At 42.2% G+C, this 21,755-nt stretch overlaps 1 protein-coding gene across 1 annotated transcript in view; it reads left to right on the top strand.

The window, feature by feature from the left end:
* The window catches only part of PTPN4 (protein tyrosine phosphatase non-receptor type 4), a gene marked incomplete in the record, with an annotated part of 1,345,721 nt that overhangs the window by 585,088 nt on the left and 738,878 nt on the right, over nt 1-21,755 (top strand). Inside the window, 1 exon segment of the mRNA XM_053698088.1 lies at nt 6,492-6,555. Coding sequence (XP_053554063.1) covers nt 6,492-6,555 — 64 coding nt within the window.

Raw genomic sequence — 21,755 nt, 5'->3', positions numbered from 1 at the left:
GGGAGCTCCATCCGGAGGTATTTGCTCAGCTGACTCAGCTATGGGGCACACCAGAATTGGATCTGATGGCGTCCACTCAGAATGCCAAACTTCCTCGTTACGGGTCCAGGTCCCGGGATCCCCAGGTGGTACTGATAGATGCTCTAGCAGTGCCCTGGTCCTTCAATCTGGCCTATGTATTCCCACCGTTTCCTCTCCTCCCACGTCTGGTTGCCAGAATCAAGCAGGAGAGAGCTTCGGTGATTCTGATAGCGCCTGCATGGCCACGCAGGACTTGGTATGCAGACCTAGTGGACATGTCATCTGTTCCACCGTGGACTCTGCCAATGAGGCAGGACCTTCAAAGTCCATTCACGCATCCAAATCTAATTTCTCTGCGTCCTGACTGTTTGTAGATTGAACGCCTGATTCTATCAAAGCGTGTATTCTCTGAGTAGGTCATTCAAGCTAGAAAGCTTGTCACCAGGAAGATCTATCATAAGAGTTGGCGCAAATATCTTTATTGGTGTGAATCCAAGGGTTACTCATGGAGTAAAATTAGGATTCCTAGAATATTGTCTTTTCTCCAAGAAGTATTGGAGAAGGTATTATCAGCTAGTTCCTTAAAAGGACAAATATCTGCTTTGTCTATTCTGTTACACAAACGTCTGGCAGATGTCCCAGACGTTCAATCATTTAGTCAGGCCTTGGTCAGGATCAAGCCTGTATTTAAACCTGTTGCTCCACCATGGAGCCTAAACTTAGTTCTTAACGTTCTTCAAGGGGTTCCGTTTTAACCTATGCATTCCATAGATATTAAGCTTCTATCTTGGAAAGTTTTATAGTAGTAGCTATCTCTTCGGCTCGAAGAGTTTCTGAGCTATCTGCTTTACAGTGTGACTCACCTTACCTTGTTTTCCATGCAGATAAGGTGGTTTTGCGTACCAAACCTGGGTTTCTTCCTAAGGTTGTTTCTAATAGGAATATCAATCAGGAGATTGTTGTTCCTTCACTGTGTCCTAATCCTTCATCAAGAAAGGAACGTCTGTTGCACAATCTTGATGTGGTTCGTGCTTTGAAGTTCTGCTTACAAGCAACTAAAGATTTCCGTCAAACATCTTCATTGTTTGTTGTTTATTCTGGTAAACGGAGAGGTCAAAAAGCTACGGCTACCTCTCTTTCCTTTTGGCTGAAAAGCATCATCTGTTTGGCTTATGAGACTGCTGGCCAGCAGCCTCCTGAAAGAATTACTGCTCATTCTACTAGAGCAGTGGCTTCCACATGGGCTTTTAAAAATGAGGCTTCTGTTGAACAGATTTGTAAGGCGGCGACTTGGTCTTCGCTTCATACATTTTCCAAATTTTACAAATTTGATACTTTTGCTTCTTCGGACGCTATTTTTGGGAGAAAGGTTCTACAAGCAGTGGTGCCTTCCGTTTAAGGTACCTGTCTTGTCCCTCCCTTCATCCGTGTCCTAAAGCTTTGGTATTGGTATTCCACAAGTATGGATGAATCCGTGGACTCAATACATCTTACAAGAGAAAACATAATTTATGCTTACCTGATAAATTTATTTCTCTTGTGATATATCGAGTCTACGGCCCGCCCTGTTTATTCAAGACAGGCAGTATATTTTTATTTTAAAAATTTCAGTCACCACTGCACCCTATAGTTTCTCCTTTTTCTTCCTAGCCTTCGGTCGAATGACTGGGGGGTGGAGCTAAGGGAGGAGCTATATAGACAGCTCTGCTGTGGGTGCTCTCTTTGCCACTTCCTGTAGGGAAGGAGAATATCCCACAAGTATGGATGAATCCGTGGACTCGATACATCGCAAGAGAAATAAATTTATCAGGTAAGCATAAATTATGTTTTCTTCGGCTCTAAATTCAAAACTTGAAAGTGAATCTCGGGTCTGTGTTTAACTGGATCGCTCACAATCTTGTGGTATTCCTTCCGCTCGTACAAGTTAGTCTCGATCTTTGATATATTTTGCTTTAAAAGGTGCTTGCTTTTTTGAATAAGTGTATAAGTGCCTATTTTGTTCAAGCGTAATATAAGCCCATTGAAGATTTCATTACAAAACTCCATTAAGAGTTATTTATACATATATATGTTTTTTATTTGAGTTGTGGCCACAACATGAGTGTATGTTTTGTGTGAAAGAATAATATTGTCTATTTATTGTATACATTTTTTTTTAGCTTATTAAATCATTTATATTGACATATAGTTGTAAATTGTTATTGATATACTCATTTCCCTTTTTCAGCTTTTATTAGCGCCACTCTTTTCCATATTTTTATCTAACAAGCTAATGTATTAGCAGTTCATATTAAAACTTTTGCTTTTGGAGAACACATATACAGTATGTATGTGTGTGTGTGTGTGTGTATTTGATATATATATATATATATATATATATATTTATTTATTTTTTATAGTGCCGACAGGCACTAACCTGAAGTTAGTTATGAGAATATTATAAGAAACACTATTATTTTGCTAAATTAAATAATCTGATTGACATGTTAGACATGCCTTCTAAAGTGGTTTAATTATTAGAATTGCATATAGGGGGCAGGAGAATCTATGGTTATCTTGGAGAGAAGTTTCATACAGCACCTGCAGAATTTTGCTGCCTGTTTTACACTGATTACATGATGACTCTCCATGTAGTTGTGGTCACATGCCTGCTGTTTGCCATTGTATGCAATTAATGCCTTATTCGAAACCAAATGATAAGTAATGCGTTTATAGTTTAATCACTGTCTTGTTTTACTATACTGTAATCACTGCTCAGTGTAACCATAGTGTTTGAATACATACAGCTGATTACTGATTTGTGTTATTGCAATTACTGATTTGTGTTATTGCAATAAGTTCATAATAGACACTTTTGTTATTCAACTGTATTTTGTGTTGGTTTCCCTTTTCTAGTAATATAGTGAAAGCTAGTTTGCGCTTCCACAGCGCAAGAACATAACACTCCACCATGCTTCACTCATTCTTGTACTGCTCTCCAGCCCTTCGGTGAACAAACTGCCTTCTGCTACAACCAAATATTTTCGATTTTGACTCATAAGTCCAGAGCATCTTCAGCCATTTTTCTGCACTGCCATGTTTGTGTCCATAGTTGCTTAGTATTGTTTTCTCGTTGTTTCTATGCTTAGTTTTGCCATGGTGTATGACTTTTGACATTAAACTGTTTTCAGCAACCTCACCTTGTTAGCAGAATTTGGCTTTTCATCACCCAATTTTATTTCTCCTATACAGCGTTTTCTGTTTGTTAATTATTGAGTTTTAAGCTGCATATTAAATTGATAATCATAAGCATCTGTTTCTTCTAATTGTTTAATCATGCAACTGACTATATGCCTATAAAGTTCCTTATTTTGTTCAAGTGTACCTAGAATAATTAATGCTGTTTTGTAGACAAAGGGTGGTCACATCAAATATTGATTTGAGTTAATTTGTTTCTGATCACTCACTTTGCATTTTGTTAATTGATAAAAATAAATATTTCTATTATGCCTACTTTATAGCATTTTTTCCACACCTGCACAGTACAAGACATGGGAGACTATTCAGATTCAGCATTCGTTTGAAAGCTGCAGCATTCTGCTCTTTGAGGCCTGATATATCAGTTTGAAAGTGCAACACCCAAAGATCTGGATTTGCACATGGAAACATCAGAAAGATTGAACCACAATATATACTTTTTTGCCCCATAAGACGCACCTGACCATAAGACGCACCTAGTTTTTAGAGGAGGAAAACAAGAAAAAAATATTCTTAATCAAATGGTGTAGTACCAGAGAACCTTTGAATTTATTATTTTGGAGCATTCCACAAGAATTACCATACTTCACATTCAGGGCCGGTGCTAGGTTTTTTGGCCACACAGGCGAAGATACATTTTGCCCCCCCCCCCCCCCACACACACACACTTTATTACATTACATAGCATTCCATTGTTAGTATTTGGCAAACTGATACAGAGGTGTGCTAACAGACCTGGGTGCTGGCTGCTTGCTGCCAGGTCAACTGTCATTTGATGCCAATATAATTATCAGGACAGGAAGGAAATACCGTAACTAGTGAAGAAGTCATTTTTAATTGAATGAATGACACCCACACTGACACACTCATACTGTGTGTGCCCGGCAGCTCCGGCCCCCTCAGAGTCAGAGAGAACCCCCCCCCCAGGCCCCATCCTAGTATAAATTCATATGCCCCTCCTCATAAAGTGCCCCCCCCCCCCATTCCAAGAAATGTAGGCTCCTCAGAGACCCCCACCAGTGCTGCCACCATTCTTACCTGCTCGGATGCTCCTCACTCGTCGGCTGTCTTCTGCGGGCAGGCTCACTCAGTCACCACCTCACGTGGCTCAGATGGATGGATGGTGCTGCTGCTGCTGCTGCAGACAGTGTGTGAGCCTGTGTCACGACTCACGTGGAGATGTCAGACGGCCATGGCTTATCCCACAAGATTTCTCCCTCTCAGTCTCAGAGTGAGTGACGTCAGGACTCAGTCAGCCACTGGCAGCGACAGGCAGCGCAGCAGCTGCGCAAGACAAGTGAGCTCCGCCTCGCCACGCTCCAGTCCTCCACTCTGACTCTGAGACTGAGTCTGACAACGCACGCACGTGCGGCGTGCACAGGCCACCACGGTGCCAACATTAAAGTTAAAAGCAATAATAGCCGGGGCGGGCAGCCGGGCCAGCCAGCCAGGTCACTGTGCGGTGTCACTCAGGAATCTTGAAATTAGTAAAATAAGTTTAGTTGCAAGCAAGATCAAAACAAAAAAAATTTAAAAAAAAAATGTTTTATCATAGGCAGTCGGCACCGCTCTTAGCACCCCTGCTGGTGAACCCTAAGGCGACTGCCTATACTGCCTACTACAAAATGGAGGCCATGATCACATTCGCTCCATAAGACGCACAGACATTTCCCTTTACTTTTGAGGGGGGGGGGGGAGTGCGTCTTATAGTACGAAACATACGGTATATAAAAAAATAAAAATAGCTCAACATTGCAAAATGTCCAAAACAATACAAAATCCTGACTGTTGTTCCAATTAAAATTCCTTCCAGTTACTGTTTTTTACACAGTTATATAGTCATGTCAACATCCCTGAGAGTATTGCCTTCTTGTCATAATGCATAATTATTCATGCATTGACATGGAAGCAGCCTAAGTTGATTGTGGGTAAACGGCAAGTGGGAGTTTAGCTGATCCTTCCTGCATAGTCTATGTGGACCGCATGAAAATAGAACATAGTCTCTGAGTGTTGATTTTAAATGGCTTGCTTGAGCATATACAAGTCAAGGCGGCTGTGGAGGACCCTGAATTAATAATCATTGCCATCATAACAGGGTATGGGTAAATAAGTTGGAATTGGCAAGGTCCAAGTCCCATACCCAGTGCCATGTATCTTGGACATGCAACAACTATCCATATTGGCTGCTTTATATGACTGAAGGATTGAGATAATAGTTTGACTGTCTGAGGGATAAAGATGATTGGTGTGCTTCTGTCACGCAATCCGTTAAATTCTAAATGGTTAGAATTATGTGTCATATTGAGTATTGTTTACAGTTGTGCAGGCAATACCACTACTCCCAGAAAGAATCATTTACCTAAATATGTACATCTTAGAGAAGGTAGAGAGGTGATTTGATAGAAACCTTGAAAGATATCTTAATAAAGTTGATGCTGAAGGTTCTTCCCCCCCCCCCCCCAAAAAAAAAAGAGTAACACTAAAACAATGGGTCATAATGAATGGATTATTAGATTCAGGAGTAATTTGTGGAAGCCCTTTTTTTTTCAGGTAACACTAGTTGAATCATGGAATACACTTCCATTAGATGTGGCAAAGACAAACCATATGGGAGACTTCAGGATTGTCTTGGATTAGCAAAATATTATTTTAAGAATTAAACGAACATTAAAAACATTTGGTTATGCGTAATAAAACAAATTTGCAGCATACTTTCATTATGTATTTTGCCTCCTTTTCATGTAATTTAGCTCTGAAAATTGTAGATTTTTTTAATTCTCAGAGCTTGAAAGGCACACTGCAAATTTATCAATTTGCAATGTGAATATATATTCCTAATTGGCTTCAGTGGCTAACAACTGCAAAAAAACTCAGATTATATTAATTAAAAAAATGGTGTTTGCAGACTCAAGACTGGATTGGCTATTCCAAGTAAAGGTGGTGGGGCATTTTGGCTATTGAAAAACAATTTTAGAAAACAAAATATTTGTTTTTAAAATGTTTACACTCTGCTGAAATGTTATTTTACATCAAGACAACAGAAATGTGTTGTAATCACAAGGTGTTTAGTGTCCCTTTTAAGCTTACATTTTATAGGATATGTGGGCAGAGCTTATGGTCATATGATTCTAATCTGTTGTCAGAATCTGTATTTCTATATTAAATTCAGTCATTAAAGTTTTTTTTGCCGTTTAGGTCCATGGAGCTAATGTGTTTTTTGTTTGATTTTACAGGTTGAAGATTGTAAAAATTTCTTTTAAGTGTAAACAATTTTTTATTCAGCTTCGCAAAGAATTGGTAAGAGTGCTTTTTTAATTTTCTTTTATTTAACTGCATGTTTTTATATAATGCCAGAACAGTTTCTATTTTTAGTGCGTTTTCAGAAATTAATACTTTTTTGTAAATATTTAAAGCATCAACATTTTATAATTCTGACCTGCTTGTGGGTAGTATTCAGAGCTCCGTAATGAGTGTATCATTCTACAGGACATATGCTTGTCTCAACTTATTGATGCATAATTAGCCTCTGACTAGTAGAAGGGACAGTTTTTTTCAGGCACCTTACACAGACTATTCTCCTCTTATAGGTTATCAAAATTAAATACATATAACTCTCCAGTCCATCCTCCTTGCCGCTTATGCTGGGGATGTAAGATATTGCTAGGACTGCCTTTTGAATCTGGATTTTAATCAAAATTGAAAAGCCTCAGCAGGAGATTGAAGATCAGTGACCATTAAGATGGCAGCCACTAGAAGTCCCCCTTATTATAAATTTCTTATTATTTACCTAAAACAGCATCATTAATATTTAATCTCTGATAAGTCTATAATAACTAATCCTGCAGTATGTTAACCCTTTAAGCACCAGTGACTTACCCTGTACATCGTTGGTATTTCTATTGGGGTGACATTTTAAATAGCACAGTATCTCCACCAGCGGCAAGACCTCGCTATTTAGGTAAGCCTGCAAAAAGGAGAGAGGGCCAGGTCGCAACAAGACCCGTCTTATCGAAAGCATACAATCCCTTAAAGGGTTATTCCAGTCAAAATTTAAATGCACATAGCTGAATAACATATTTGAATAAAAACATATTTGCAATATACTGTACATGTATTGGCAAAAATGTTTCTATAAAAAGTTATCGCTGTTTTAGTGTTAACATTTTTCTCTGCATGTGAAGGATAGCTAGATATTCTCAGTGCAACAGCATTTTAAATATTGCAGCTGCTCAGAGCACTAGTGGGGCTTGTATCATGTCAGCAATTAACAAATCGAGCCATAACCAGCTGGTACAAGCACCGTAGGCTCTCTGATCAAGTGCTGTATATAAAATGTTGATGCACCATGCATTCTTGAATACACTTTTAAAACAGTAATAACTTTTATTAGAAGCATTTTTGCTAATACATGTATCATACAAAAATGCTTCTATTCAAAACTGAAATGCATCCACGTGGATTCCAATTTTGGCTGTGACGGTTGACTTATTTACATAGTAACATGGGGGCCGATTTAACAAAGTGCGAGCGGACATCGATAAATGCCGACAGCATTTCTGGTGAACTGCTTGTGCAATGCCGCCCCCTGCAGATTCGCGGCCAATCGGGGTGTCCATCAACCCGATCTTATGCGATCGGGCAGATTGATGTCCACTGCCTCAGAGGAGGCGTACAAGTTAAGGAGCAGCAGTCTTAAGACCGCTGCTTCTTAACTCCTGTTTCTCTTGTAAGGTGTATCCAGTCCACAGATCATCCATTACTTGTGGGATATTCTCCTTCCCAACAGGAAGCTGCAAGAGGATCACCCACAGCAGAGCTGTCTATATAGCTCCTCCCCTAACTGCCACTACCAGTCATTCTCTTGCAGCTCTAGACACGATAAGAAGTAGCTAGAGAGATGTGGTGAATTTATGTAGTTTATCTTCAATCAAAAGTTTATTATTTTCAAATGGTACCGGAGTTGTACTGTTTTAGCCTCAGGCAGAAAGTTGAAGAAGAGTCTGCCTGTGGTTTTTGATGATTTAGCAGGTTGTAACTAAGATCCATTGCTGTTCTCACACATAACTGAAGAGATGAGGTAACTTCAGCTGGGGGAATGGCGTGCAGGGTCTCCTGCTATGAGGTATGTGCAGTTTAAATTTTAGTAGAGAAATTAATATGCTAGAAAATGCTGTTAATACCGGATTTATTTAAGGTAAGCCTGATTACAGTGATTTAATAACGACTAGTATCATGCTTGCTGTAAAAGGTAATATTCTTATTACTTTCTCACATTACTGAAAATAAGATAACGTTTGCTGGAAGTGTTTAAACATTTTTTTTTCTACATATTGGTGATAAAACTTTATTGGGGCCCAGTTTTTTCCACATGGCTGGCTAGATTTTGCCTAGGGATAGTTTTTTATGGCCCTCTCACTGTGAGTACAGGTTGGGAGGGGCCTAATTTCAGGCCTATATCGTGCAGTAGTTTTTGCAGCTTGAGACTTCCAGCTTCCCTGAAGGAGTCCCCTGAACACTTAGGACCTCTACAAAGGGTTTTTGTGCCTTTCAAAGTCGTTATATGGGCAGGTAGGGCCACAGCAGAGCTGTGGCAGTTTGTTGTGACTTAAAAAACGTTTATATCTTTTTTTTGATCCGGTTTTGAAACTAAGGGGTTAATCATCCATTTGCAAGTGGGTGCAATGCTCTGTTAGTCTATTATACACACTGTAAAAATTTCGTAAGATTTACTGCTTTTTATCACTGTTTTTCAATTTCTGACAAAATTTGTTTCTCTTAAAGGCACAGTACCGTTTTTATTTTTTACTTGTTTACATTTATCAAAGTGTTTTCCAAGCTTGCTGGTCTCATTGCTAGTCTGTTTAAACATGTCTGACATAGAGGAAACTCCTTGTTCATTATGTTTAGAAGCCATTGTGTAACCCGATCTTAGAATATGTACCAAATGTACTGATTTTACTTTGTTATAAAGGTCATATTCTGTCTTTATAAGATTTATTACCAGAGCAAATTGACAAGGGAGAAGTTATGCCGACTAAGTTGCCCCACGTGTCAGAACCTTTGACTCCCGCTCAAGGGACTCCCGCTCAAGTGGCGCCAAGTACATCTAGCGCGCCCATGGCGTTTACTTTACAAGACATGGCGGCAGTTATGGATCATACCCTTACAGTGGTATTGTCCAAACTACCAGGGTTACAAGAAAAGCGAGACAGCTCTGGGACTAGAAAAAATACAGAGCTCTCTGACGCTTTAGTAGCTATGTCTGATATCCCCTCACAATATGCAGAAGCTGAGGCAGGAGAGCTTCTTTCTGTGGGTGATTTCTCCTACATTGGTGTGTCCGGTCCACGGCTTCCTCCTTACTTGTGGGATATTCTCATTCCCTACAGGAAATGGCAAAGAGAGCACAACAGCAGAGCTGTCCATATAGCTCCCCCTCTAGCTCCGCCCCCCCAGTCATTCTCTTTGCCGCTCTGTACAAGTAGCATCTCCACGGGGATGGTAAAGAGTATGTGGTGTTAGTTGTAGTTTTTTATTTCTTCTATCAAGAGTTTGTTATTTTAAAATAGTGCCGGTTTGTACTATTTACTCTGCAACAGAAAATGAAGAAGATTTCTGTTCATGAGGAATATGATTTTAGCATCAGTAACTAAAATTGTTTGCTGTTCCCACGTAGGATTGTTGAACCAGAGAACTTTCAAGGGGGAACAGTTTGCAGGCTTCTCTGCTTCAGGTATGATCAGTCACTATTCTAACAAGACCAAGTAATGCTAGAAGACTGTCAGTTATCCCTTATGGGATAGGTAAGCCATTTTCTTAGACTCAGTAACAGAATTAAGGCTTATAATTTGGGCTCTCTGCTGGTTGACACTATTGTGGGCTAAGTCGTTTATTTTTTAACATGTTTAAGTGACTTTCAAGTGTTTTTTCAAACTTTAAAACACTTTTTGGGTATGTTATTTGCGCCTGGCAGCCGTTTAGACACCTATTTTGGTCAGAAAGGCCCCTTCACTCTGGATGACAGTGGGAGGAGGCCTCATTTTCGCGCCTCAGTTGCGCAGTTGCCTTTCAGCAGAAGGTTCATTCAGCTTCACGTGGAAGGTCAAGAGGCTTAGAAAAGTACTTCTAAGAGGTATATTTCGTTGTTGGTTAACCCATAAGGAAGGTAAAAGCTGCGGTGGAGACTGTGGCAGGGGACTGTAGTGTATTAACCGGTTAATTGCTGTTATCAGCTCCGGTTTAGGCATTTAAGGGTCAATTGGTCTAAAAATTGTTGTGCAATACTTTCATGGCTTTAAGACACTACGGTGAAAATTTCAGAAAAATAGGATAATTCTTTGATGTTTTTCTGACGTTACAGTAATAAAGTGTGCTCCTTTATTATTTAAAGAGACAGTAACGGTTTTGTACAAAATTACTTTTTTTTTGCATTAACCCCTTAACGACCAAGGACGTACGCCATACGTCCTCAAAAAAAAATACACTTAACGCCTGAGGACGTATGAAGATCCTGCTCGCTTCCAGCTGCTTTCCGGTTATTGCAGTGATGCCTCAACATCGAGGCATCCTGCAATAACCCCCCTTGGCCATCCGATGCAGAGAGAGCCACTCTGTGGCCCTCTCTGTACCGGACATCGATGGCCGGTTTCGTTGGTGGGTGGGAGCCAGTCTGGGAGGCGGGTGGGCGGCCATCGATGGGCCGTATGATGTGGAGGGGGGCGGGATTGTGGGCGGGAACGCCGGGTGCGCGCGCGGGGGTAGGGAGCGGGTGGGAACCGCTACACTACAGAAAAATGATGGGAGAAAAGTGGCAGTGAGGGCCAAATACATGTAAATATATGTCGATCTAAGAGATCTGGGAGGGGGTGGTGGGTTGGTCTTTTGGGGGGGGCAAGCTACACTACAGAAAATTATTTAAAAAAAGAATAAAAACATGTTTTACTATAAACTGGGTACTGGCAGACAGCTGCCAGTACCAAAGATGGCTACTAATAAGTTAGAGGGGGATGGGTAAAGAGCTGTTTGGGAGGTATCAGGGAGGTTGGGGGCTAAGGGGGGATCCTCCAGAGCAGCATATGTAAATATGCCTTTTTTTTTATTTATTTTTTTATCAAGGATAGCTTTTTTTTTTTAGTACTGGCAGACTTTCTGCCAGTACTTAACATGGCGGGGACAATTGTGGGGTGGGGGAGGGAAGAGAGCTGTTTGGGAGGGATCAGGGGGTGTAATGTGTCAGGTGGGAGGCTGATCTCTACACTAAAGCTAAAATTAACCCTGCAAGCTCCCTACATGCTACCTAATTAACCCCTTCACTGCTAGCCATAATACACGTGTGATGCGCAGCGGCATTTAGCGGCCTTCTAATTACCAAAAAGCAACGCCAAAGCCATGTATGTCTGCTATTTCTCAACAAAGGGGATCCCAGAGAAGCATTTACAACCATTTGTGCCATAATTGCACAAGCTGTTTGTAAATAATTTCAGTGAGAAACCTAAAATTGTGAAAAATTTAACGTTTTTTTTAATTTGATCGCATTTGGCGGTGAAATGGTAGCATGAAATATACCAAAATAGGCCTAGATCAATACTTGGGGTTGTCTACTACACTAAACTAAAGCTAAAATTAACCCTACAAGCTCCCTAAAAGCTCCCTAATTAACCCCTTAACTGCTGGGCATAATACACGTGTGGTGCGCAGTGGCATTTAGCGGCCTTCTAATTACCAAAAAGCAACACCAAATCCATATATGTCTGCTATTTATGAAAAAAGGGGATTCCAGAGAAGCATTTACAACCATTTGTACCATAATTGCACGAGCTGTTTGTAAATAAATTCAGTGAGAAACCTAAAGTTTGTAACAAAATGTGTGAAAAAGTGAACAATTTTTTTTTATTTGATCGCATTTGGTGGTGAAATGGTGGCATGAAATATACCAAAATGGGCCTAGATCAATACTTTGGGATGTCTTCTAAAAAAAAATATACATGTCAAGGGATATTCAGGGATTCCTGGAAGATATCAGTGTTCCAAAACTAGCGCTAAGTTTGGAAATAGCAAAGTGCTTCTTGTATTTATTGCCCTATAACTTGCAAAAAAAAGCAAAGAAGATGTAAACATTGGGTATTTCTAAACTCAGGACAAAATTTGGAAACTATTTAGCATGAGTGTTTTTTGGTGGTTGCAGATGTGTAACAGATTTTGGGGGTCAAAGTTAGAAAAAGTGTGTTTTTTCCATTTTTTCCTCATATTTTATATTTTTTTTATAGTAAATTATAAGATATGATGAAAATAATGGTATCTTTAGAAAGTCCATTTAATGGCGAGAAAAACGGTATATAATATGTGTGGGTACAGTAAATGGGTAAGAGTTAAATTACAGCTAAACACAAACACTGCAGAAATGTAAAAATAGCCTTGGTCCCAAACGGTCAGAAAATGGAAAAGTGCTGTGGTCATTAAGGGGTTAAGAAGCTGCCTAGGTTTGTCTAACATGTCTGTGCCTTCAGATAGCCTATGTTCTGTGTGCATGGAGGATAAGGTGGTTCCACCATTAAATGTTTGTGCAAATTGTGCCATAGGGTCCAAACAAATAAAGGACAGTACTGTCACATTTAAATATGTTGCCCAAGATGATTCTTCAAATGAAGGTAGTGGGGATAGCTCATCATCCTCTCCTTCTGTGTCAACGCCAGCTATACCTAGTACATCTGATGCGCCTATGGCTGTTACTATGAAGCAATTAGCGGCAGTAATGAATAATTCTTTAGAAGCATTTTTATCCAAACTGCCAGTTTATCCTAGAAAGCGTGATTGCTCAGTTTTATATACAGAGGATGAGCAAGCAGACGCAGGGGATAATTCATCTGTGGTACCCTCACATCAATCTGAGTTGGCGGTGAGGGAGGGCCTGTCTGAGGGAGAAATTTCTGACACAGGAAAAGTTTCTCAGCAGGCAGAGACTGATACCATTGCATTTAAATTTAAACTAGAACACCTCCGCGCCCTGCTTAAGGAGGTGCTAACTACTCTAGATGATTGTGATCCTCTGGTGATTCCAGAAAAGTTATGCAAAATGGACAAATTTTTAGAAGTTCCGGTGCAGTCTGAGGCGTTTCCGATACCCAAGAGGGTGGCGGATATAGTGACTAAGGAGTGGGAGAAGCCAGGTGTACCATTTATCCCCCCTCCTATATTTAAGAAAATGTTCCCCATGGTTGACCCCAGAAGGGACGCATGGCAGACGGTCCCTAAGGTAGAGGGGGCAGTTTCAACATTAGCTAAGCGCACAACTATACCAATAGAGGACAGTTGCGCTTTCAAAGATCCTATGGATAAAAAACTAGAAGGGTTACTTAAGAAGATATTTGTTCAGCAAGGTTACCTTCTGCAACCAATTTTGTGCATTATTCCTGTCACCACGGCGGCGTCTTTCTGGTTCGATGAACTAGAAAATTCGCTTCAGAAAGAGACTCCTTATGAGGAGGTAATGGACAGAATTCATGCACTGAAGTTGGCTAATTCCTTTATTTTAGATGCCGCTTTTCAATTAGCGAAATTAACGGCGAAAAATTCAGGTTTTGCAATAGTGGCGCGCAGAGCGCTTTGGCTAAAATCTTGGTCGGCGGACGTCTCGTCCAAAAATAAATTACTTAATATTCCTTTCAAGGGTAAGACCCTATTCGGGCCAGAGTTGAAAGGGATTATTTCAGACATCACTGGGGGAAAAGGGCCATGCCCTTCCACAGGATAGACCTTTCAAAGCAAAAAATAAGTCTAATTTTCGTTCCTTTCGCAATTTCAGGAACGGACCGGCTTCTAGCTCTACAGCCTCTAGACAAGAGGGCAACGCATCCCAGTCCAAGCCAGCATGGAAACCATTGCAAGGCTGGAACAAGGGAAAACAGGCCAAGAAGCCTGCTGCTCCAACCAAGTCAGCATGAAAGGATAGCCCCCGATCCGGGACCGGATCTGGTGGGGGGCAGACTCTCTCTCTTTGTTCAGGCTTGGACAAGAGATGTTCCAGACCCCTGGGCTTTAGAGATTGTCTCTCAGGGGTATCTCCTAGAATTCAAGGACCTTCCACCAAAGGGAAGGTTTCATCTTTCTCGCTTGTCTTCAGACCAGACAAAGAGACAGGCATTCTTACATTGCGTAGAAGACCTTCTCAAAATGGGAGTGATTCACCCAGTTCCAAAAACAGAACAAGGACTGGGTTTTTACTCTAACCTGTTTGTAGTTCCCAAAAAGGAGGGAATGTTCAGGCCAATTCTGGACTTAAAAATCCTAAACAAGTTTCTCAGAGTTCCATCATTCAAGATGGAGACAATTCGAACTATTCTGCCCATGATCCAGGAAGGTCAATATATGACTACTGTGGACCTAAAGGATGCATACCTGCATATCCCAATCCACAAAAATCACCATCAGTTAAGATTCGCCTTTCTGGACAAGCATTACCAGTTTGTGGCCCTTCCCTTCGGGTTGGCCACCGCTCCAAGAATTTTCACAAAGGTGCTAGGTTCACTTCTAGCGGTACTAAGACCGCGGGGCATTGCAGTAGCACCTTACCTAGACGACATCTTAATACAGGCGTCGTCTCTTCCCAGAGCCAAGGCTCACACGGATATTGTTCTAGCCTTTCTAAGGTCTCACGGGTGGAAAGGGAACGTAGAAAAAAGTTCTCTGTCCCCAGTCACAAGGGTTCCCTTCCTGGGAACAATAATAGATTCGGCAGAAATGAAAATCTTTCTGACGGAGGTCAGGAAGTCAAAACTTTCAAAAGCTTGTCGAGTTCTTCATGCTATTGCTCAGCCGTCTTTGGCGCAGTGCATAGAGGTTATAGGTTTAATGGTGGCGGCAATGGACATTGTCCCATTTGCCAGAATTCATCTAAGACCACTGCAATTGTGCATGCTCAAGCAATGGAATGGGGATTATGCAGACTTGTCTCCCCAGATACAGATGGACCAGGAAACCAGGGACTCGTTTCTCTGGTGGTTGGCTCAGGATCACCTGTCGCAGGGAATGAGTTTCCGCAGACCAGAGTGGATCATTGTCACGACCGACGCCAGTCTCCTAGGCTGGGGCGCGGTGTGGGACTCCCTGAAAGCTAAGGGTCTATGGTCTCGGGAAGAATCTCTTCTCCCGATAAACATTTTGGAACTAAGAGCGATATTCAATACGCTCCTGGCTTGGCCTCAACTAGCGAAGGCCAAGTTCATAAGATTTCAGTCGGACAACATGACGACTGTAGCGTACATCAATCATCAGGGAGGAACGAAGAGTTCCCTAGCAATGAGAGAAGTATCCAAGATCATCAAATGGGCGGAGGATCACTCCTGCCATCTATCTGCAATTCACATCCCAGGAGTAGACAACTGGGAGGCGGATTATTTGAGTCGTCAGACTTTCCATCCGGGGGAGTGGGAACTTCACCCGGAGGTCTTTGCCCAGTTAACTCAACTATGGGGCATTCCAGATCTGGATCTGATGGCGTCTCGTCAGAACTCCAAGGTTCCACGCTACGGGTCCAGGTCCAGGGATCCCAAGGCGACATTGGTGGATGCATTGGTTGCGCCTTGGTCATTCAATCTAGCGTATGTCTTTCCACCGTTTCCTCTACTCCCCAGGCTAGTAGCCAGGATCAAACAGGAGAAGGCTTCGGTGATTCTAATAGCTCCTGCATGGCCACGCAGGACTTGGTATGCAGACCTGGTGAATATGTCATCGGTTCCACCATGGAAGCTACCATTGAGACAGGACCTTCTAGTGCAAGGCCCATTCGAACATCCAAACCTAGTTTCTCTGCAGCTGACTGCTTGGAGATTGAACGCTTGATTCTATCTAAGCGTGGGTTTTCGGAATCAGTTATAGATACTCTGGTTCAGGCTAGAAAGCCTGTAACCAGGAGAATTTACCATAAGATATGGCAGAAATATCTCTATTGGTGCGAATCCAAGGGTTACTCATGGAGTAAAATTAAAATTCCACGGATTCTTTCCTTTCTCCAAGAAGGTTTGGAGAAAGGTCTGTCAGCTAGTTCCTTAAAGGGACATATATCTCCTCTGTCTGTCTTGTTACATAAACGTTTGGCAGCTGTGCCAGATGTTCAGGCGTTCGTACAGGCGTTGGTCAGAATCAAGCCTGTCTACAGACCTGTGACTCCTCCATGGAGTCTAAATCTAGTTCTTTCAGTTCTTCAAGGGGTTCCTTTTGAACCTTTACATTCCATAGATATTAAGTTACTATCTTGGAAAGTTTTGTTTTTGGTTGCTATTTCTTCTGCTAGAAGAGTTTCTGAGTTGTCTGCTTTGCAGTGTAATTCACCCTATTTGGTGTTCCATACAGATAAGGTTGTTTTTCGTACCAAACCTGGTTTTCTTCCAAAATTGGTTTCCAATAGGAATATTAACCAGGAGATAGTTGTTCCTTCTCTGTGTCCTAATCCAGTTTCTAAAAAGGAACGCTTGTTACACAATCTAGATGTGGTCCGTGCTTTAAAATTCTATTTAGAAGCAACAAAAGATTTCAGACAGACGTCTTCATTGTTTGTCGTCTATTCTGGCAAGAGGAGAGGTCAGAAAGCTACTGCTACCTCTTTCCTTCTGGTTGAAAAGCATCATCCGATTGGCTTATGAGACTGCCGGACGGCAGCCTCCTGAACGAATTACTGCTCATTCTACTAGAGCTGTGGCTTCCACATGGGCCTTCAAGAACGAGGCTTCTGTTGAACAGATCTGTAAGGCAGCGACGTGGTCTTCTCTGCATACTTTTGCCAAATTTTACAAATTCGATACTTATGCTTTTCCGGAGGCTATTTTTGGGAGAAAGGTTTTACAAGCAGTGGTGCCTTCCGTTTAGGTTCCCTGACTTGCTCCCTCCCTTCATCCGTGTCCTAAAGCTTTGGTATTGGTTCCCACAAGTAAGGATGAAGCCGTGGACCGGACACACCAATTTATGTTTACCTGATAAATTTCTTTCTCCTACGGTGTGTCTGGTCCACGGCCCACCCTGGCTTTTAGTCAGGTTTAAATTTTTTGTTTTTGTACACTACAGTCACCACTGCACCCTATGGTTCTCCTTTTTCTCCTGACCGTCGGTCGAATGACTGGGGGGCGGAGCTAGAGGGGGAGCTATATGGACAGCTCTGCTGTTGTGCTCTCTTTGCCATTTCCTGTAGGGAATGAGAATATCCCACAAGTAAGGATGAAGCCGTGACCCGGACACACCGTATGAGAAAGAAATTTATCAGGTAAACATAAATTCTTTTTTTTTCGGACTCAGGTAAGATGCTTCAACCTGATTCTGATATGTCAACATTTAAATTTAAGCTTGAACACCTCCACGTGTTGCTCAGGGAGGTTTTAGCTACTCTGGATGACTGTGACACCATTATAGTGCCAGAGAAATTGTGTAGATTGGATAAATACTATGCAGTGCCTGTTTACACTGATGTTTTTCCAATACCTAAAAGGTTTTCAGAAATTATTACTAAGGAATGGGATAGACCAGGTATACCGTTCCTCCCCCGTTCCTCCCCCTCCTATTTTTAAGAAAATGTTTCCAATATATGCCGCTACACGGGACTTATGGCAAACGGTCCCTAAGGTGGAGGGAGCAGTTTCTACCCTAGCTAAGCGTACAACTATCCCCGTCGAGGACAGTTGTGCTTTCCTAGATCCAATGGATAAAAGGTTAGAGGGTTACCTTAAGAAAATGTTTATTCAACAAGGTTTTATTCTCAACTCCCTCTAATGCAAAACAAGAGGGAAATTTTGCCAGTCCAAGCCGGTCTGGAGACCTAACCAGGCCTGGAACAAAGGTTAGCAGGCCAAGAAGCCTGCTGCTGCCTCTAAGAAAGATCAGCCCCCGATCCGGTAACGGATCTAGTAGGGGGCAGACTTTCTCTCTTCGCCCAGGCTTGGGCAAGAGATGTCCAGGATCCCTGGGCATTGGAAATTGTGTCCCAGGGATATCTTCTGGACTTCAAAGCTTCTTCCCCAAAAGGAAGATTTCATCTCTCACAATTATCTGCAGACCAGATAAAAAGAGAGGCATTCTTGCATTGTGTTCAAGACCTCCTAGTTATGGGAGTGATCCACCCAGTTCCAAAGGAGGAACAGGGGCAAGGCTTCTATTCAAATCTCTTTGTGGTTCCCAAGAAAGAGGGAACCTTCAGACCAATCTTAGATCTCAAGATCCTAAACAAATTTCTCAGGGTCCCATCTTTCAAGATGGAGACTATTCGAACCATCCTACCTATGATCCAGGAGGGTCAATACATGACTACCGTAGACATAAAGGATGCTTATCTTCACATTCCGATACACAAAGATCATCGGTTTCTCAGGTTCGCCTTCCTAGACAGGCATTACCAGTTTGTGGCTCTTCCCTTTGGGTTAGCTACGGCACCAAGAATCTTTACGAAGGTTCTGGGGTCACTTCTGGTGGTCCTAAGGCCGCGGGGCATAGCAGTAGCCCCTTACTTAGACGACATTCTGATACAGGCGTCGAATTTCCAAATTGCCAAGTCCCATACGGACATTGTTCTGGCATTCCTGAGGTCTCATGGGTGGAAAGTGAACGAAAAGAAGAGTTCTCTATCCCCTCTCACAAGAGTTTCCTTCCTGGGAACTCTGATAGATTCTGTAGAAATCAAGATTTACCTGACAGAGGACAGGTTGTCAAAACTTCTAAATTCCTGCCGTGTTCTTTATTATACTTCTCGCCCTTCGGTGGCTCAGTGTATGGAAGTAATCGGCTTAATGGTAGCGGCAATGGACATAGTTCCGTTTGCCCGCCTACATCTCAGACTGCTGCAACTCTGCATGCTCAGTCAGTGGAATGGGGATTACACAGATTTGTCCCCTCTACTAAATCTGGATCAAGAGACCAGGGATTCTCTTCTCTGGTGGCTATCTCTGGTCCATCTGTCCAAAGGTATGACCTTCCGCAGGCCAGATTGGACAATAGTAACAACAGATGCCAGCCTTCTGGGCTGGGGTGCAGTCTGGAACTCTCTGAAGGCTCAGGGGTCGTGGACTCAGGAGTAGGCACTCCTTCCAATAAACATTCTGGAACTAAGAGCGATATTCAATGCTCTTCAGGCTTGGCCTCAGCTAGCGGCAGTGAGGTTCATCAGATTTCAGTCAGACAACATCACGACTGTAGCTTACATCAACCATCAAGGGGGAACAAGGAGTTCCCTAGCGATGTTGGAGGTTTCAAAGATAATTCAATGGGCAGTGATTAACTCTTGCCATCTATCAGCTATCCATATCCCAGGAGTAGAGAACTGGGAGGCAGATTTTCTAAGTCGTCAGACTTTTCATCCGGGGGAGTGGGAGCTCCATCCGGAGGTGTTTGCACAGTTGATTCAACGTTGGGGCAAACCAGAACTGGATCTCATGGCGTCTCCAGAACGCCAAGCTTCCTTGTTACGGATCCAGGTCCTGGGATCCCAAGGCAGCTCTGATAGATGCTCTAGCAGCGCCTTGGTCCTTCAACCTGGCTTATGTGTTTCCACCATTTTCTCTGCTCCCTCGTCTGATTGCCAAGATCAAACAGGAGAGAGCATCGGTAATTTTGATAGTACCTGCGTGGCAACGCAGGACTTGGTATGCAGATCTGGTGGACATGTCATCCTTTCCACCATGGACTCTGCCTCTGAGGCAGGACCTTCTACTTCAGGGTCCTTTCAACCATCCAAATCTAATTTCTCTCCGGCTGACTGCTTGGAGATTGAACGCTTGATTTTATCAAAGCGTGGTTCCTCCGAGTCGGTCATTGATACCTTAATACAGGCGCGAAAGCCTGTCACCAGGAAAATCTATCATAAGATATGGTGTAAATATCTTCATTGGTGTGAATCCAAGGGTTACTCATGGAGTAAGGTCAGGATTCCTAGGATATTATCTTTTCTCCAAGAAGGATTGGAGAAGGGTTTGTCAGCTAGTTCCTTAAAAGGACAGATTTCTGCTCTGTCTATTCTTTTGCACAAACGTCTGGCTGAGGTTCCAGACGTGCAGGCGTTTTGTCAGGCTTTAGTCAGAATCAAGCCTGTGTTTAAACCTGTTGCTCCGCCTTGGAGTTTAAATTTAGTTCTTAAGGTTCTTCAAGGGGTTCCGTTTGAACCTTTGCATTCCATAGATATTAAGCTCTTATCCTGGAAGGTTCTGTTTTTAGTAGCTATCTCCTCGGCTCGAAGAGTTTCGGACTTATCTGCTTTACAATGTGATTCCCATTATCTCATTTTTTATGCAATTAAGGTAGTGTTACGTACCAAACCTGGTTTTTTACCTAAGGTGGTATCAAATAAAAATATCAATCAGGAGATTCTTGTACCGTCACTGTGTCCTAATCCTTCTTCAAAGAAGGAACATCTTTTACACAATCTTGACGTGGTTCGTGCTTTAAAGTTTTATTTACAAGCTACTAAAGATTTTCTTCAAACATCTGCATTGTTTGTTGTCTACTCTGGACAGAGGAGAGGCCAAAAGGCTTCGGCAACCTCTCTTTCTTTTGGCTAAGGAGTATAATACGCTTAGCTTATGAGACTGCTGGCCAGCAGCCTCCTGAAAGGATTACAGCTCATTCTACTAGAGCGGTAGCTTCCACATGGGTTTTTAAAATTTGATACTTTTGCTTCTTCGGAGGCTATTTTTGGGAGAAAGGTCTTGCAGGCAGTGGTGCCTTCCGTTTAAGCGCCTGCCTTGTCCCTCCCTTCATCCGTGTCCTATAGCTTTGGTATTGGTATCCCACAAGTAATGGATGATCCGTGGACTGGATACACCTTACAAGAGAAAACATAATTTATGCTTACCTGATAAATTTATTTCTTTTGTGGTGTATCCAGTCCACGGCCCGCCCTGTCATTTTAAGGCAGGTGTTTTTTATTTTTAAACTACAGTCACCACTGCACCCTATAGTTTCTCCTTTCTCTTGCTTGTCTTCGGTCGAATGACTGGTAGTGGCAGTTAGGGGAGGAGCTATATAGACAGCTCTGCTGTGGGTGATCCTCTTGCAGCTTCCTGTTGGGAAGGGGAATATCCCACAAGTAATGGATGATCTGTGGACTGGATACACCACAAGAGAAATAAATTTATCAGGTAAGCATAAATTATGTTTTTCTTCATAAATTGAAAGAGTCCACAGCTTCATTTATTACTTTTGGGAATTCAGAACCTGGCAACCAGGAGGAGGCAAAGACACCCCAGCCAAAGGCTTAAATACTCCTCCCACTTCCCTCATCCCCCAGTCATTCTTTGCCTTTCGTCCAAGATGGTTGGCAGAAAAGTGTCAGAAGTTCTCGATAGTCTCTTATGGAGGGTATTACTCTTCGGCATGGGACTGGAGTTTTAAGTAGTCCTTTCAGCCTCTCAGTGAGAGCATGAGTGAAAGTTAGAGTACGGAGATGCAGGGAGAGTCTTTCTGCGAAATCATCCCGACTCATATTTACAGCTCCACAAGCAATCAGCGTTGACAAGTTTTGCTGCCTG

The sequence above is a fragment of the Bombina bombina genome, chromosome 1, assembly GCF_027579735.1.
Source record: "Bombina bombina isolate aBomBom1 chromosome 1, aBomBom1.pri, whole genome shotgun sequence".
Classification (NCBI taxonomy): Eukaryota; Metazoa; Chordata; class Amphibia; order Anura; family Bombinatoridae; genus Bombina; species Bombina bombina.
This window is presented reverse-complemented; position numbering and strand designations above follow the sequence as displayed.